This window comes from Acinonyx jubatus, chromosome D4 (genome assembly GCF_027475565.1).
Source record: "Acinonyx jubatus isolate Ajub_Pintada_27869175 chromosome D4, VMU_Ajub_asm_v1.0, whole genome shotgun sequence".
Lineage (NCBI taxonomy): Eukaryota > Metazoa > Chordata > Mammalia > Carnivora > Felidae > Acinonyx > Acinonyx jubatus.
Window position 1 is genome coordinate 35,292,011 of NC_069391.1, and position 19,410 is coordinate 35,311,420.

Here is a 19,410-nt window from a genome sequence, read left to right on the forward strand (position 1 = left end):
TTTGCGACTATGTGGATGGAACTGGAGGGTATTATGCTAAGTGAAATTTAGTCAGAGAAAGACAAAGATCATATGACTTCACTCTTATGAGGACTTTAAAAGACAAAACAGATGAACATAAGGGAAGAGAAACAAAAATAAGATAAAAACAGGGAGGGGGACAAAACAGAAGAGACTCATAAATATGGAGAACAAACTGAGGGTTACTGGAGGCACTGTGGGAGGGGGGATGGGCTAAACGGGTAAGGGGCTTAAGGAATCTACTCCTGAAATTATTGTTGCACTATATGCTAACTAATTTGGATGCAAATTTTAAAAAATTAAATTTAAAAAATTAAACAATTTTTAAAAAGTGAAAAAAAGAGAAGGAAAAATAAAAAGAAAAGAAAATCTTTAAAAAAAAGTTAAAAAAAAAAGAACTTCAAATCAGAAAATCAGAAACGCATCCAACATTCAGAGGAAGAACAGTAGGGGGAAAAAAGGCCTCCTAGTTGTGTATTATCTGCCTGATTGTGTATTTTTAAATTTTTTATTAATGTTTATTTTTGAGAGAGACAAAGAGAGCACAAGTGGGGAAGGCGCAGAGAGAGAGGGAGACACATAATCAAAAGCAGGCTCCAGGCTCTGAGCTGTCAGCACAGAGCCCGAAATGGGGCTGCAAGATCATGACCTGAGCCGAAGTCACACACTTAACCGACTGAGCCACCCAGGTGCCCCTGCCTGATTGTGTATTAAAGCAAAACAAATGTGTAAGCATTTCACTAAAACTGAAGTAGTGGGGGACAGTCTGAAGTTTCCATAGAGCAAGAATGGCACTGCACTCATTACTACAAATTTCTGAATATGGGAAATATGTATGTACTTATATATTCCTTCATTCATTCACTACCTCAAATTCACTAATTCTATTTTTATTAAGGTAGTTAAGTTTTCAACTAATCTACCATCAGGATTTTAAGAGGCTTAACTCCCACTATTAAGGAGAGACTTCCATAAATTACTTAGCTTCTTAGTGTCAGCTTCTTTTTATAATACATGTATTACATAAATTTTGTCTCTTCAATGAAACACTAAGCCACTTAAAGCTAAAACTATGTCTTTTATCATCTTAAATCCCCTCTATGTAGTCTACAGAGTAGATGCTCAATAAATATTTGATCATTTAGCTATACAGAACTAATATATACAGAACTAATATATATCCAAGAAGTACTCTAACTATTGTAAGGAGGCTTCTGAGTATGGAAAAGACCTGCCCTCAAGAGCCTGCAATCCCTTCTGTCATAGTGATATTTTAAATATGCCATAGTTTAGGGTACCTGAGTGGCTCAGTCGGCTAAGCATCCAACTTTGGCTCAGGTCATGATCTCACAGTTCATGGGTTCAAACCCCAGGTCAGGCTCTGTGCTGACAGCTCAGAGCCTGGAGCCTGCTTCAGATTCTGTGTCTCCCTCTCTCTCTCTGCCCCTCCCCCCGCTCACGCTCTCTCTCAAAAATAAATAAACATTAAAAGTAAAATTAAACATGCCATAGTTTGGGGGTTTGGAGAGAAGGGGGAGCAGCACACCAAATAGCTACTGCTACTGTTTAATAATCATCATTTCAAAAGTATGCCAGAATTTCTACAAATTTCCACCAACATGAAAAAAATCTTCTCTCTAAAGACTATTATATAAACTGAACTCAGATCTATTCACAAACAGGATAATAATGATTAGAGAGTAACAACGCACTCAGATAAACATCAGTGCAGAATATATTGTTTATTAACTGAAAAGAAATAGGATTATGGCATTAGCAGATCAAGGAAATAAAACAGGAGATATACATTTGAATATTTGTCAGAATGTATAAAAGTCAAGCAAGTTAATTTGCAGAATTGCAGAATTTGTTTCAATTTGGTTGGAACAAAAAAGACATCCTAGGAGCAAAGGGATAAATTTCAACATGGATAAGAGGAATATATGCTGAATGAATGTCAAAGGGAATCAAGAAGTACAGTATTTGGAATTACTTGGGTCTTGTACCAAACATTAGTAATGCTACTAATGTTGCAGAAAAAGTGTTATAAATTTATACACATAAACACACTAAACTTTAAGAGAATACACACCTACAAGAATCAGTTTCTTTAAAAATTGTAAGTAGAAGAAAAGATACAAGAAAAACGTGATACCAAAAAAGCCATTCTACAAAAACATAAGACAACATAAGTAAAAAGTATAAAAAACAAAATACTAGGAGAAAAAACTAAGAAATAACAGGGTAAACCAGCACATCACAACAGAAATACACAACATCACAAATCATTGTTAAAAGCAATGCAGTTAAGTGGAACCCTCACACAATGCAGGTGGGAGCATATAATGGTGCAGCCACTGTGGAAAACAGTCTGGTGGTTCCTCAAAAGTGAAACAGGAATCTCCGCTACTCTATTCTGAGATATATGCCTAGAATAATACCCAAAATAGGTATTCAAATGATACTTACACATGAATGTTCACAGTAGCACTATTCATAATAGCCAAAAGGTGGAAACAACCCAAATGTCTATCTACCGATGAACGGATAAACAAAATGTGGTGTAACACTACAATGGAATATTATTCAGCCTTGAAAAGGAATGAAGTATGATACATGCTACAATATGTATAAACCTCTAAAACATTATGCTAAGTAAAAGAAGCCAGACACAAAAGTCACATATTAATTAGATGATTCTATTTACATGAAATACCCAGAATAGGTAAATCCATAGACAGAAAGCAGATTAGTGGTTGCCAGGATCAGGGAGAGGAGGGAAGAAAGAGATCCATAATGTTCTAAAAATGTTTTGGAACTAGATAGACATGATGGTTCCATAACATTGTAAATATACTAAATGCCACTAAATTGAACACTTTAAAATAGTTAATTTTGTTATGTTAATTCCACAATTAATAATAAACACAAATGTCCCCTCCTCCAAAAATGCAGTAACAGCCATGCTTCTTATCATCTGCTAATAACAGAAAACACTAAAATTGTTTGCTAGAGATCTCTTTATATTCCTTCGTTTCTTCTCTCCTGTAAAACATACCTGACTAAATCTATCATTCCCTTTCTTCTAGAATCCTCACTTCCATATGGCTCACACTCCATATAGCTACCCTATACCCCCATTCTCACTACCCCTCATTAACCTCTTTCATTTTGTCCTGAAAAACCTTAGTTCTCAGGGCAAAATGAGAACTGCTAATCACTTCCCAGTTAACCTGCTCCTCTTTCTGTGGAAAAATAACCCTTTCAATTTATCAAACTTTTCAGTATGTTAAGTCTGAAATGACGATAAGATACCCAAATGGAAAAATCAGCAAGGTGGACAACCTGAGTTCAAGAAAAGTGGCTGATCATTATCAACACATTAGTGTTTGACGAAACCAGGTGCAATGTCAGGGTTGAAGAAAGAACAGGCTAAATGCTTTTGACCCATCGTACACCTAACCCTGGATCATTTGGTTTCCATAATCTTGCTCCAGGCTGCCAAGTATTACTGGAAAAAGTTATGAAATCCTTCAAAGTGAGTTCACTGCAAGTTCATATTGTTTCAATTTTAATTGAATACTACTTCTAAGTAATCCTTTTATTCGCTTATTGATTTATCAGCACAATGATTTCCCAACTATGAGCTTCAGACTCCCGGGGAGCTGCGCAATTAGCTATCACAATGGATACCCAGAGGCATGCGTTATATAAAGAAATATACACCTATATGTATTAACATTTTTCCAATGTGCAGATACTGGGGTTAATAAAATACAACGTCATGTGAGAAAGTACTAAAACAGCAGCTTTTTGCTAATACGCATTTTCTCAACTAACAAGCACTATAAACATAACTACAGTGATGTGGGGGGAGGGTTTCACAAACCGTTGTGAAGTTAAAAAGGTTGTCATCTTCAAAATACTGGGAACCACCGCCTAAGAGAATCTCCCACAGCACTTAAACATGCTTTCCGCACTCAAAGCTCCTAGGTACTCCCTGCCCACTTCCACTCCCAATTCTCCTTTCATTTTCTCAAGAAAATCAAACACATGCTCATATATCCCCTCATCTGCCATCCATCTGAATGTATTTTTTTTCACTACTTCTATATTTGATACTTTAGAAGTTACTGGTGTGCCTCTTCCCTTTTAAGGCTAATTCAGACATACACACCTGATACCATCTCTTCCTTGGTCCCCACTACCTCAAACCATCAAACAGGTTTAATCTCTCCTTCAAAAGTTTTTTCCCTTCTACCTAAAAACATTTTCAGATCTATCTTATTCTGATAAAACTTTACTTGATCCTACTCCATGTTCTAGCTGCTACTCTATTTCTTCCTTTTGCTGTCAACTTCTAAGGGCTGGCCTGTTATAGACTGAGCCAACTACCTATTTTTATAAATAAGATTTTGTTGGAATAGCCATCCTGTTTTTTTAGGTATTGTGGCTGCTTTCCCACAAGGGCAAATTTAAGTAGTTAGGAAGTCCTATAGCCTGGAAACCTACAGTTTGTCTCCTTAAAAAAAAAAAAAAAACAAAACCTGGATGGCTCAGTCTTGAGTGTCTGACTCTTGATTTCAGCTCAGGTCATGATCCCAGGGCTGTGGGACTGAGCCCCACATCAGGCTCCGCACTGAGCAAGAACCCTGTTTAAGATTCTGTCTCTCTCTCTCTCTCTCTCTCTCTCTCTCTCTCTCTGCCTCTTCTCACCCACTTGTGCTCTCTCTTAAAAAATTTAAAAATAAAAATATAAATATATAAATTAATTAATTAATTAATTAAATAAAAAGAGGTCAAGTACTGGGGCTCCAAAGCATGACCTACATTCAATGCCATCATTTCCTCTGAGAACAAGTGGGTACTATTAAAGGTTTTGGAGCAAAGTAAAGTACCATGAGCAAAAGGGCCTTTCAAGACTCCTAGTTTAACAACAGTGTGCAGGGAAGATATAAAAGATCATTTAGGAAATCACTCACTGCAAGAGTCTAGCATTAGGCATACAGGGAGAGAAACAAAAGGGACTTTTTAAAGGAATAAGCATCAAGATTAGATGCAATATATGACAGAGAAGACAAAGCTCACACCAAAATTTCAATCTTTGGTGATGTGATTTCTCCTATAATCTACTGTAGACTTACAGCTTTTCAGAGTCTATCTTAGTGACTGTAGAGTTCCTAAAATCTCAGTACTAATTCTATATCCTCTGTGTATCAAGCATTCCCCATGCTTGCTACCTGGCTAATGCCTAGGTAAGCAAATCACTTAGGAAGAGGCAGTCCCAACAGAGTTGGCCAAATGAGAACACAGGACCAATGTCAGAGATGGATGGAGTACTCACCTGTGATACCAAGTAGAGAGAGAGGGGGACTAAGATTTCAGGTCCAGAACTGGCTCTAGCCAAACAGGAAGAAGCAGCTATGAATTTGCTTACAGTAGAAGCAGAGTGTCTTTGATATTCTGACATACTCTTTCTGATGTTCAGACAGACCACTATTAGAGCAGCCACTGGTAAGAGTCTCATGAGAAATAAGCCAAAAAACAAGACTGAAAGGTGAGGAATTAAATGGAGCAGACCCTATTGGTCTTTTGTCTAGGAAAAGCAGTCTTCCTTATTAAAGATGGTACTACTTTTCAAAATGGCCAACATGATACTAACCTTCATTTACAGAGTTTTCACATCCCACAAGATTGAGAAGGATATCATCATCTTTATCATCAACTTCACATCCCAGCAGCATCCAGTTCTCCACGTTATCACTTTCTGAAATGGTGCTCTCTTCCTCTTCACTTGAACTGACCTCTATAATCATGACCTCTCGGATTGTACCCGATAGCTCTTCAGATTTAGGCTTCTCAATATTCCTCTTGCATTTCTTATCAGTCAACTTATTAGAATGAAAAGATGCAGGAGGACCTTGGGTTTTTTCTTTTGCTTGGACTCTAAAATTCTTTCTTTTGCATCTGTAAATACTATCTTCATCAGACAAAGTGATGACCTCTGACCCATCTGATAGCTGGATGACCTCACTATCCGAAAGGATAATTAAGTTCTTCTGATTTGGTTTACTAATGGATGATTCAGAATTCCCAGAGTTCTTCTCTTCATGTCCTTCCTCTTTAACGACATTATCAAGATCTTGGGCATAATGAACTTGGCTGTAGAGCTGAAATTCCACCTCACTATCAACACTCAGTTCACTAGAGGACTCTTCACGATAAAGGTCATCTTCGTATGCTTCTATAGTCTCATAACCACCAAACATCATGGAAAGTCAGTAATCTTGATGCTGTAAAAGAGAAAACCATACAAAGAATGTATTTTAAAAGCTCAGATCATGCCTGTTTAGTGCATAACAATATCACCTTAGAGCTAACTTCTGTGAAAGCCATCACTGTTCTCAGTGACATATTAAAATACCTTTTCCTCTTAGAGTACCTTTTTTTCAAGGATTTCCAAATCCTGTTATGACCTACTCTAACAATGCCCACCCCTCCCAAATGAAAATTACTACCAACAAATTGACTTACAGCTATTAGTGGAAACACAATATTTTGCAGGTGTGACAGAAAGAAAAAATAGGTTGACATCCACTGCTTCAGACACCAAACATTTTTTTCCCCTAAAATGTTAAAAATCACAAGAATGTTTTAAGTCATTCTCACTAGTCCATCCATTTTTCATCTCTTCCCTGGTTCTGGCTCTTCCTCTCATCTTTTCAGATATGTATTCTCACATAGAAATATCACTTCAACTTTAATGAAAATCCACTACAGGAAACAATCATATTTACTGTTTTAGTGCAGATTTTTATTTTCAATCAAAAAATTAATCTCGTGACCTTGACTAAAAGAATACATAAAAATACGTAATAAGCCATGGTTTACTTTTGTACTAGCAATAAAGATGTGTGTGAAACACACACACCTAAAACTGAGGCAAACTCCTAGCTACAGGAGCACTTTATTTTCCTACTGTGGCATATTAAATCTTATTCACCTTCCACTCAGCTTAAACATCACTTTTCTGAGAAGCTTCCCTTGACCCACCAGACTAAATTAAGTGTCCCTTTTATAGGCTGCCATAGCACTTTACATTTCAAAACACTCACCACAGTTCTAATTACTAATTCAATGTAAATCTCCCACAAAAACAGACGACATAGCCCAGGAGGGCAGAAACTATATGCACTTTGTTAAACGCTGGATCCCCCAAGCCAAGCAGAGTAACTGGGATTTGGCAGGACCTGCATAAATGTCTGTTGAATTAACGGATAAATAAATAAAAGAATAATATTATCTGGCATTTGCTCTTCAGTACTAATAAATCTAGTATGGGCCTAAAATATGGACATTATGGTGGGACGAAGTTCACAGTTGTCTCCAACTATTCCAACTATTCTCATATCAACCCAAAATCTACACAGATGTTTCAATGAGGTACTGATGGAATACTGATCCAAATGACAGCTCTGGAAAAATAACTCAGGTTTTTTTCAAAAATCAGGGACAGCCTAAAGAACAATAATAATGAAAATTTACTCTTTCCATGTCCTTTTTAGCTATACAAATGCAATTCAGAAAGACCAGCTGTTTTTAGTTTACCAATTTTCAGACCCAAATGTCAGTGTTCTGATGGTAGTTTTGGTAATATAACCAGCTGACTCCAAGAAGCAAATGAACAAAAGCCAAAAATGCACTCCTTACACTGGAGTTTCTCTGTTCACAGAAATAAAGAAACCGTGTCATACACCTTAAACTTACACAATGTTATATGTTCAGTTATACCTCAACAAAGCTGGGAGTAAAAATGATAACTTCTGAGTTAACAATACAGTATTGTATTCTTGAAATCTGCTAAGAGTAGATCTTAAAATGTTCTCACTGGTGGAAAAAAAAGGAAGACAATATGTGAGGTGATGGCTGTGTTAATTAATCTCAATGTGGTAGTTATTTCATACAACAGATCATGATATCGTACACCTTAAACTTACACAATGCTATTTGTTAATTATACCTCAATAAAGGTGGGGGTGGGGGGAAGAAACCAACTTTTAAATGCCTTTTTCTTCTAAAAGTTACGATACACCTGTTCCATTCTTACACTGTCCTTCAGGTTGCTATGCTGTTGTTGTCATACAAGTTAAATGTGGCTGTCTGAATAATAATGTTCATAGCATTTATCAGTTTATATTGAAATGTTAGCCTCAGAGCAATTCAAATAAAAGATGAATTCTTTCCTTTTTATTTAATAGGTAAATTAATTCTGAAAGAAGTCAAAGGAATTATGCTTCCTTCAAAATCCTCACTGGATCCATACTGATAAAACATAAATAACGTAATTCCAGTGCAGCACAGAAAAAATTAAAAGAGCTAAATTACAGAGTTACAAATTTGTACTACTCTTGGAACCATCCCAAAGGAAAGGGATTAAGAAAAGAGCCACGGGCACACCTGTGAATGTATGCCAAAAATAAACTACAGAAATATAATAAAAACTGACTTCCTTGGGTCTAGGGGTTTATCTCTTTCCTTGAAATGTAGAAAAATGAATTTAACAATTTAGCCCCTATGGCCTTTAAGAGGATTTTGTATCTTCTGTACTTGAAAATTGTGCTCAGCATAACTTGCTCTGCTCTTTATGTAGCTTATGTATGCCAGGGTTAAGGTTTGCCCGAGGCTATTTTGGTTTATGTTTATGTACTACTTTAATCACATTCAAATACATTTAATTTTTTTTTAAGTATATACTCGCAGGACAAATATGAAATAAATAAATAAATACACACACACATCTTGAACTAGAAGACTTTCTCAGCTTTTAATCATTATATATGATCTCAAACATACTTAACTAGATAACATAAGGTCCCTATGAGGGCCACAAAATTTTAAGCCTCAAAGAGACCTTCCTGATTATCTCACACAACCTCCTCAACTTACACATAAGGAAATTAAAGCCCAAAGAGATAAGGAAGACTATCCAAGGTTATGCAGCTGATTAAGAACATAGGTGGGACAGATTCACATTTCCCTGACTCTTAGCCAAGTGTTCACTAAGACTTTTTTTTTTCACTTTTCCAAAATAATTTCAAATAAAAAAATTTTTTTAAAAAGCTTCCTTCAAAGCTATATTTGCATTGGTTCTAACACCTAAGTTTATCTCAAAAATATCCATTTCACTTCCCAGTGGAGTATAAAAACTATGAAAGAGGCATTTTAATTGGAAGGAAAAGCATACATGTGAATTTATTATCACTTTACCATCCAAGAACCTTGCAAGTTGGTACTCAAGAGTACAGCAATCCCATGACCAAAGAAGATGGTTCTTAAAACCTAAAACACCCAGTTTGAGAATAAAATTTATTCATAAAATTAAAATGGTTTAACAAATAAAAAACAGGCATAGAGAGTCACTGCAAAGACTCTCACCATTCAAAAGTGGGAGTAGTTTTCATTCACTAAAAATTTTTAAACTACACAACTTAAGGCTTATTTTAAGCTTGTATATTTTACTATAGTATTTTTGAGGCCAATACTTTTCTGCTCTAACAGTCTACCAGCTGGTCATTCCAGACCTTTTGCTCTTATTTCCTTCCAAAGAACTTTTAGCCTAAATGTTTCTTCTTGATGACATAGGTATCCATTTCAACATTCAAATCACAGATTACTCCTTAAGTCCAATGTTCACTGGAAAGTGATTAATAGACATAGTTGATTTTCAACTTAAAATTTCTGACATACTCTATTATATTTATATACTCTGCTAGCTATCCTGACAGTGACAGATTTGAAACACTATTAAGTTCAGTCTAGAATGAAAATCTCTGCCTATTCTTCAAATATAATTTTCACTCTGAAGCAAATCTGACTAGGGTAGAGAATTCAAATATGTGAAACGACACTCACAAAAAAAAAAAAAAAGGAGACAATACAAGATATTGGTGGGAGAAAGTTATGCTAAATTTATTCAGACAAGTCTAGCTGTTCTTGGTATACATAGTCTTTTTATGATAACTAATCCTATCTCAAAACACTTCCTTCACCTTTCTCTCAAACCTTCTTCCTTTTACTACACAGCACCTTACTCTTGTAGCCACTTTATAATCCTCACTTCCAGGTCTTCCTCAGTTCATCCCCTACCCTCAGATTCTGGAAAACAACAATACTGAACTGTCCCCCGAAGGTAATCCTGTCTGAAATATACACACAGCCCATTTCAGAGTCTTTGTATGTTACAGCAAAAGTATTCGAAACACAAAGTCAAGAGCTTTGGAATGGACAGTCACTAACTTGCACGCTCTCATTTTATGTATACAGAAACGGGCTCTCTGAGAAGCTTATTTATTCATTGAGCCTAAAGATCTCCTCACTGGACCCTGTAATGTGAAACGGAGGTAAATTCAGCCTAAACATGAGATTCCTAGAGTCACCAGCGATTCAGTGGTGGAGCCACGACTAGAACTGAGGCCTGCTGATTCCCAGCCAGTTCTCCCACTGCACCTGCAGCTTTTAAAGTTGGAAGTTAACTGCGGGCTCACAGGATGTGAGGGATATAGCAAATCTTGGTGCACACAGTCCAAATCTCCCTGTTTTACATAGGGCAAGTAGCACAACCCCCTAAAATTTTCTGACCCCACAGTTGTAGCTGTTGCTTCTGACAGCAGAGACTGGAGTTGGGCTATTCGGTCCCCCACAGGCCGGGCTCCCTCAGTGAGGCAGGACCTCCGCGTTTAACTGACTGACCGGCTTCCCTACAAAAAAAAAAAAAAAAAAAAAAAAAAAAAAACCGGGAACTGGGGGAGGATAAAAGGCATGGGGTAGAAACGCCACCCCCACCAAGGCCATGGGTGCCCAGCGTTTTTTGAACCACGACCTCGCCCCTGGCCGAGTAGGGAGAAGCGAACACCTCAGCCGGTCAGCCGAGCCGCAAGAGGCAGAACACGACTGAGGGGCCACGAGCTGCACCCTGCCACGAGTAAGGACAGACGGGGGGCGCGGAGGCCGGGGAGGGGACACGAGCTAGTTCCACAGCCCTGCGAGAGAGGCGGAGGGCGAGCAGGGGTCCCCCGGCCGCGGGCGGCTGGGGGTCCGTCACACACATACTCACTGCCGCGGCTGCGACCAGGAAGCACCAACCAGGAACCAAAGCGCGTAGAGGGATGGGGAGGGGCGAGGACAAATGAGGTAAGGAAACCGCGTCCGCGCGGACCCGGGAGGAGGGAAGGCACTTCCGGGGAAAACACAGCTCCCGGGAGTTGTCTTCCGTCCCCGCCTACCCAGCGAGCCCTCTGTGCGCATGCGTAATAACTGTTAACCCTTTCATTTCCCTGCTGATAATCTGTTGAGTTGCCTTCCTTGCTTTGCCCCTTCCCCTTCGTGACTTCTTTCAAAGATACCTAGGCTACATCTATAATGGGGTAACACTTGGCTTTAAAGACTTGCACGCAGGGGATGCTACTTAGTAGGCAAAATCAGGGAAGACCTCGCACCCTTTCTGTGCCGGCGAGGAAAACTACATCTCCCATGATGCCCCTGGGCGGGTTTCCGGACGGGCTCCGCCTCCTGCTGTCCTGACCTCCGGGGAACCCTCTTTGTGCCACGTGGCGTGGGAGGTGAGCTGAGACCCAAGTGGGTTAGGGTAGGGAGGACGGGTTCTGGAGGCCGGTTCCCCAGCGTACAGCGGGGCCTCGACGGAAGAGAACCTTCTTTGAAAGAGCCTGGCCTTAGCGCTAGGTGATCTTAGGCAGGTCCCTTCCACCTCTAGTTTGAAGTTGAATTTAGTTAGTATTGGGATGATTCTGGCTCTTTCCTAGAATTCGAGGCAACAGATTTAACTCTTTGTGAGTCTTGAAGACATGCCTTTTTTTTTTTTTTTTTTTTTTTTTTTTTTTAGCTCTACGCTCAACGTTGGTCTTCAACTCAAGAGTCAACATCTCTACGGACTGAGCCGGCCAGGCGCTCACGAAGAGCTGCATTCTTGATAAAGATTGAAGTTCATACTCGTCCTTTGGAAGCCTTCAGAGGCTACAAGATTGTGTTGGAAGCCTCTGTCTTCTGTTCCTCTTCTCACACCTTATTTTAACACTTAGCAATAATAAACACATCTGTACAACTTTACACAATGGCAAAGCACTGTATAGGTTGGTCCTGGGCAACAGTCCTGAAAGATAAGCTTGACATTGGTACTTCTTCCCAACATTTTTTGAGCATCTGTTAAGAAGCAGTGTTAGCAACTGTGGATGTAGTGGTAAAAAAAAAAAAAAAAAAAAAAAAAAATTAAGTCTCTGGTCTCCTAGAGCTGAGTCTAGCTGGGAAAACAATACAGTTTGGGTGTAGTCTAAGAGTGTGATCAGGAAAATAATTAGAAATTAAATTAACATGGTAAATGCTAGGAAGGAGGACAGGTTACAATGAAAAGGTAAACTTAGAGGAACCATTTTGCAGAGCAGGAAAAAGGCTTAGAAGTGGATCACAGAGATTACTAAATTGTTTAGGAAATGTGTATGGTGTAGAACAGAAGTTATCTCTAAAAAAATAAAGTGTTAAGCTTTTGTCAAGTGCCAGGCTGAATCTGTAAGTGTATTATGTATAAACCCTTTTAAAAGAATGTTTAATGTTTACTTTTGAGAGAAAGAGAGACAGAGCTCGAGCAGGGGAGGGGCAGAGAGAGAGGGAAGCAGAATCTGAAGCAGGCTTGGGCTTAGCTGTCAGCACAGAGCCCAAGGTGGGGCTAGAACCCACAAACCAGGAGATCATGACCTAAGCTGAAGTTGGAGGCTTAACTGACAGCCACCCAGGCGCCCCTAAACCCTTTTAAATTATAAAAGCTTTTTTTTAAGTTTTGATTTTTTTATTTTGAGAGAGAGAGAGCATGAGTGAGCATGCGAGTGGGGGAAGAGCAGAGAGAGAATCCATAGCAAAGAATCCCAGTACACCATTTTAAATTCTAACAACATTTTGGGATGCTTGGGTGGCTCAGTCAGTTAAGCATCCCACTCTTGATTTCAGCTCAGGTCATGATCTCACAGTTCCTGAGATCAAGCCCTGTATAGGGCTCTGCACTGACATCAAGGAGCCTGCTTGGGATTCTCTGCCTCTCTCTGCATCTCTCCTACTTGCATGCACTCTCTCTCTCTCTCTCAAAATAAATAACCATCTAATTAAAAAATTATAAATAAGTTTTAACAACCTTTTGAGGTTGATTTTTATTTTTATTTTAAGTAATCGGTACACCCAATGTGGGGCTCAAACTCACAACCCAAAGATCAAGCTTTGCACACTCTACCAACTGAGCAAGCCAGGCTTCCCTTGAGGTTGATTCTTCATTCCCATTTCACAAAAAAGGAAACATTCAGAGAGGTTAAGCAACTTGCCCAGGGCCACAAGGTTAGGAAATGCACCGAGTGACCATGCCCAATCCTACTATTACTCAAGCATTCAACAAAGATTTACTACTTACCATTAGTCAAAATGCTTTAGATACCCCCTTTTAGGTTATTTCATAAAACCTGTAGTCCTCCGGATGGCACTTCATGAGCTGACATCTGCCTCCCTGTTGACCACCATGCTAAATCCTGAGCAGTCACCAGAAGACACTATGCTATCCTATACCTGTGTCTTTGCAAAAGGCATTCCCAGTGCCTATAAAGTCCATCTCTTTGTCTTTTAAATACACCCCTACCATACCCTATTGCACTCAAGCCCTGGGTCTTCAGGAAGAAGGCCCAAGTCAGCCAGACAGAATAGGCATTCCTTCTCTTAGTCTTCCCTACAATTTAGACAAATCTCCATCAAGTCAATTATACTGTGTTTGCCTTACAGTTGTCTCCCAGCTGGATTGTGGACTCTCTCAAGGCAGAAGCTTTGACATTTTATCTTTGTATCTTCACAAGCTAACATGGTACTTAGCAGATCGCGAGCACTCATTAAAGGTGTTAAAGAAATGAAGGCAAACTAAGAACTAGATGTGGATTCACCAGCTGTCAGATAAGTGGGGAAACCATGTCATGTCCCCAGATAAGTGGAATGCAGTGTAGTGCTCTATGACATTAAAACGGGCATAAAGAGCTGCAGGGGTCCCAAGGATACAGAGATTTGTAGATGAGGAGAGTAGTGTATATATACACACTTTTGCCTTGACATGGTGAGTTCTCATTTAGATGGCTTTTAGAAACTGAGAGATCTGGTCTCCTATTACAGTAATGGGAAAACTGAAGCCAAGAAAGGAAGAGACATGCCAAGAGTCACCTAGCAACCTAGCAGAGGCAGAGCTGTGTCTATAATCTGGGTCTCTGAGTCTTTCCCCAAACCACACACACAGTAGTTCTGTTTCCACCTCCTGCAGTCTCTAGTCCACACTTCTTGAAATCATTGGTAGCAATATGCAAAATACCCTGAAGTCTCTCTTACAGAGAATGTTCTAGAGAGCCCACTTATTTGAGGAAGGAAGCACCTGTTTTCCCCCCAAGACAGTGGCAGTACTACATCAACAGTGAGCAGCTGAATTGGGACGAGGGTCCAGGACAAAGCAGAAATCTGCTGCAGAGAGCAGACAAGATGGGGGATGTACTGTAGCAGGGTCCGGGTGAGTGTCGCATATTACTGTCTTTACTCTTCCATTGCAAAGGGAGGAGCTGCCTTTTTTCTTTGGTTCTAGTTTATCAGTAATACCTAGTACCCCTGAGAACTAACATCATTTTGACCACTCACTTAACAGTTGCTTTTGTATTTATTATTATTCATTCACTGAGAGCCTACTATGTAAGAGGACCTTGCTTGTCACTCCAAATATATTATCCTCTCTCCCATTCTCGAAATGACTCTGTGAGGGAGGTGTTAGCCCATTTCACTGGTATGGAAATTGCAACTTGGTAAGGTCAGGTGACTTACTGTAAATCATACAGCTGGGACTCAAACCTAAGTCTTGTCTGAATCCAAAACCATGTTCTTTTCTATGCCCAAAGCTGCCTTTCAGAACTAAACTCTTTGAGGCGGAGACTATGATGACCTACCTCTATCTCTACACCCAGCACCTAGCCCAAGGCCAAGCACTCGGTAGGCTCACAAAGAACACTTGTGGAATAAGTGGATTTAGTATGGAGTGTCCGCTAAATGAAAGCCTGCGTGCAGTATGAACGATGTTGTGGGACAGCAGCAGAGGGAGCAGCTGGGCGTTTAGAAGTGGAGAAAGCCTCCCTCTGCAGAGGGGGACGCCAAATAAGTGGTCAGTAAGAAAAAAAAAACATCAATCCAGCATTCTAACGGCAAAGAATCCTAACAGGCAATTCACAAAAGAAATCCAAACAGCCATGAACAATGATAAGAGGTGTTCAGCATCACTAATAATCAGAAAAATGCAAACAATCTCATACACAGTGGATGAGAATACAAATTGGAAAAGCCTTTGAGGGAAGCTATCTGAAGTATCAAAATTATAAATTAGCTACGTCCTTAGGTGTATGTACAAAGATTGTGATAAGAAAAATGGAAACAGCATAAATATTCATTAATGAGGAATAAAATACTTTGTGGCTTTTGGCTCAGAGGAGGCCATCCCGATTCTGGGTTATCAGACACCAGCCACCTCTATCATGCCACCTAAGTTCAACCCCCACAAGATCAAAGTCATTTATATACCTGAGGTGCACCAGTGGGGAAGTTGATACCACAACTGCATTGGCTCCAAAAATCGGCCCCTGGGTCTATCTCCAAAAAAGACTGGTGATGACATCACCAAGGCAACCAGTGACTGCAAGGGTCTGAGGATTACAGTGAAACTGACCATTCAGAACGAACAGACCCAGATTGAAGTGGTATCTTCTGCCTCTGCCCTGATCATCAGAGCCCTCAAGAAAGTGCCAAGAAACAGAAAGAAGCAGAAACACATTAAGCACAGTGAAAATATCACTTTTGATGAGATTGTAAACATTGCCCAATAGATGTGGCACAGATCTTTAGCCAGAGAATTCTGTGGAACTATTGAAGAGATCCTGGGGACTGACCAATCCGTAGGCTGCAATGTTGGTGGCCGCCACCCTCATGACGTCACAGATGACATCACTAGTAGTGCAGTGGAATGCCCAGCTAGTTAAGAACTACAACGGAGCCCTGATGCGGGGCTCGAACTCACAGACCGAGAGATCATGACCTGAGCCGAAGTCAGATGCCCAACCGACTGAGCCACCCAGGCACCCCACAAAGGAAAATATTTCAAAGGATCATTTGACAACCAAAAAGAAATAGAAAAATGAGGAATAAAATAAACAAGGACACATTGAGGGGTGCCTGAGTGGCTCAGTCGGTTAAGCGTCTGACTTCAGCTCAGGTCATGATCTCACGGTTCATGAGTTCAAACCCCATGACAGGCTCTGTGCTGACAGCTCAGAGCCTGGAGCCTGCTTCGGATTCTGTGTCTCCCTCTCTCTCTGCCCCTCCCCTACTCATGCTCTGTCTCTCATTTCTCAAAAATAAATAAAACATTAAAAAAAATTTTTTTAAGAATGGGTCAGAATTTGCTAGATAGAGAAGGCAGGGGAATCTTCTGGCAAAGGAACAAGATAAGGGGAGGAAACTGACAGACAGATGTGAGTCTCCTGCACTGAGAAACAACCAGTGGCTCTGAGTGTCCAGGACACATCACGAGGCAGGGAGAAAGGGAGACAGAGGAGAGTAAGCAGGACCCACAAATGGACACATTTCCATGCCACCTAATGAGCTTTCTTTCTACCCAGCCTCATGCCCTGCAAAAAATAACTTGAGTACTTTGGCTGCTCATTTCATTGGTGATTTCTCTTCCTACCCTAAAAAAACAAACCCTAGAATAAGGACTGAAGGGGACATCTAGTACAATGCCCTCATTTTGCAGAAGGGAAAACTAATGCTTGGACAAAAAAGAAACTTGCAGGTTCCCAGCAAAAGTTTGTGTTAACAGTGGCTTCCAGTTCACAATCCAGCATTCTTTCTGTTGCACCGAAGTCTGAAAGGTTGAGGCAGAAATAGAAGCTGGCAAGTGAAATGAGTGAACGTTGCCCTTTAAAGTTTGGATGTTTCGCATTTGCCACAAATACAAACTTAATGTCTGTATAATTTTAAAATGTAACTATAGAAACTGTTATCACTGAAAGCCCATGCCTTGCAACTGGGAAGTGATATTCAATACAGGCTTTGAGTCTGAAGCAGCAATCAAGGTGATTCTCGGGAATTCTCAGTGACATTGGTACCCATCTGGATTTGTTGAAAAGTTTAACATCCTTTTTTATTATTCATGATTTTGCAGTTCTTCAAATTGCAAGGTGATGGAGGGAGCATGCAATTTTCATCCAGGCTATGAAATCATTCTTGAAAATTTGGACCTTCGTATAGATGGCTTTTAATTTTTCTTAGAGACCTCTTTTCCTTATAAAATCATGAAATTTAAAAATATATATGCTATAAATTAAGCTATATAAATGATAATGGTCACATTACAATAAAATCCTAGGATACGGAGCTAGTATTTCAAGAATTCTATACTCATTTGTTATTATCCCTAGTTAGAATTGTATTCCTCAAGGCTCAGATCTAAGTGAGTATATAAGGACCATTGACTAGCAAGCCCATTGAGATTCTAATTTATTTAAGAATTATTAGATTCCATACAAGAAATCTCAAGCATGTCATCAGTAATGCGTTGAGAAGCAGCACACTCCCAAAGGTATGCCTTTATTTTAAACGTCCAGGAGCCCTAAACCCACAGATTCTAATGCATGAAGGGACACACATACCCAGAAAGGGACTAGCCTTATTCATGTCTCATTCTATGAGGGATCTGCTTTCTTTACCTGCCTGCCCCAGACTCCAGAATCATGCCTGCAATTTTCAGTCCAGACATGTCTTTGTAACTACATTAGCATAAATTATTTTACTCAGGACTTTAGATTGACAACAGAAAAAAATTAATTGAGAATAATTAATTGAGAATAAGATTGCCCTATCAAATGAGTTATATGCGGTTGACAACAATCAACTTAAACACAATTATATAAAATAAATTATAGATGTCATGCTTTGTGTCTCAACCATTAATATCCACTGTTTCTTACTAAATTGGTGAAACCACTAGCAAGGTGGGGCTTAAAATGACTGTCTCTATTCTGAGAGAGTCCATATCTTCTACCTCTGCCTTCATTCTGGATCTGATATTCTTTCAAGACTGATTGCTGTGTGCATTTGTGCCGTATTTCTCTTGCATCAGACCTATTAATTGCAGAAGATGCTAATCTCCCTATCTGCAATACCTCACACTTCACACTTTCTGTACAATCTTCAACAACTATATTTGCATGACCCTGGCAATCCCCATTCTTGCTTTGCTACTAGACAGTAAAATCCTAGAACTACTACACGTTTTCGTCAGAATGTTCAATGCGTCTCTCTCTCAAAAAGACTTCTTTCCCCTGCTGTGCTGTTGCTCTCAGGACTTACTCTCTAACCTTGTCTCTTCTGTGCCTGTGCTCAGCTATTGGGGCACAGGCAGAGTTTTTATCATCTGCCTCAGTTTCTTGGCACAGGGAAGAATCTATATACCTGACCGAACAGTACCCTAAAAAAGCTTTAGGCTGCTTAGCAGACCCAAACTCCGATTCTGCTCGGGTAGTGTTATCAAGGCTCCAGTTTCCTGTCTTCAAGGACCACCTGGGCAAACATTGACCAGATTAGACCAGGATAGAATTGTGTGAAATGGGACCAGGAAAGCAGTGGGCAGGGATTGCTGGGAGCTACTAGGCAGTAGAGGGTAAAAGTTACATATCTCTGGGGGAAAAAAAAAAAAAGCTGTAGGCTGCAAAGAGTACTGCAATCAAGTGAGGACCAACAGGTAAACATAGACTATCAGGACTAAAATGGATCTCATGTGGTATTGAAGAGGAATAAACATCAAAAGTCAGTGTGTATTTTGGTGTGTGATGAAGATCGCACTTCAAATCGGTGAAAATATGGAATATTTGATAAATGATGCTGAAAAAAACTGCAAACATGAAATTAGAGCCTACCTCCATTCAAAAAATAAATTCCTGACAAATTACATATGAATTAGAAAAAGCATTTTAAAATGTAGTACTTTAAGGAGAAAGAAAACATTAAAAAATTAAAAGGCAAACCACAGGAGAAAATATTTCTCTCACATATACTAAACGATATTAACCATAACATATAATGAATTCTCACAAATCAATTAGGAAATTAAATGTCACCATAGGAAAAGAGCCAAGGATTCAAACAGGTACTTGTAGACAGAGAAATAAAAACAATTGGTTAACATGAGATAATTCCTTTATTTTTATTGTTTTTACGTTCATTTATTTTTGAGAGGGAGAGAACATGTGCTAGTGGAGCGGAGGAGGGGCA

At 39.5% G+C, this 19,410-nt stretch overlaps 1 protein-coding gene and 1 pseudogene across 6 annotated transcripts in view; one reads left to right on the forward strand and one right to left on the reverse strand.

The window, feature by feature from the left end:
* ZCCHC7 (zinc finger CCHC-type containing 7) overlaps positions 1-11,290 on the reverse strand; it is a 247,898-nt gene extending 236,608 nt beyond the window's left edge. The window contains exons 1-4 of one of the 6 annotated variants that reach the window (XM_053204927.1): positions 11,135-11,285; positions 10,660-10,778; positions 7,813-7,908; positions 5,684-6,314 (exon numbers count right to left, since the gene is read on the reverse strand). In XM_053204927.1, the coding sequence (XP_053060902.1) occupies positions 5,684-6,293 (610 nt within the window). In that variant the 5' untranslated portion in view covers positions 6,294-6,314; positions 7,813-7,908; positions 10,660-10,778; positions 11,135-11,285. Of the gene's footprint in view, positions 1-5,683; positions 6,315-7,812; positions 10,779-11,130 lie in introns of all 6 variants that reach the window. The other 5 variants (XM_027039456.2, XM_053204925.1, XM_053204926.1 and 2 more) reach the window with 5 other exon arrangements.
* A 3,236-nt stretch (positions 11,291-14,526) lies between these two features.
* On the forward strand, positions 14,527-16,118 carry LOC106981253 (60S ribosomal protein L12-like; annotated as a pseudogene).
* The last annotated feature ends 3,292 nt before the right edge of the window (positions 16,119-19,410 follow it).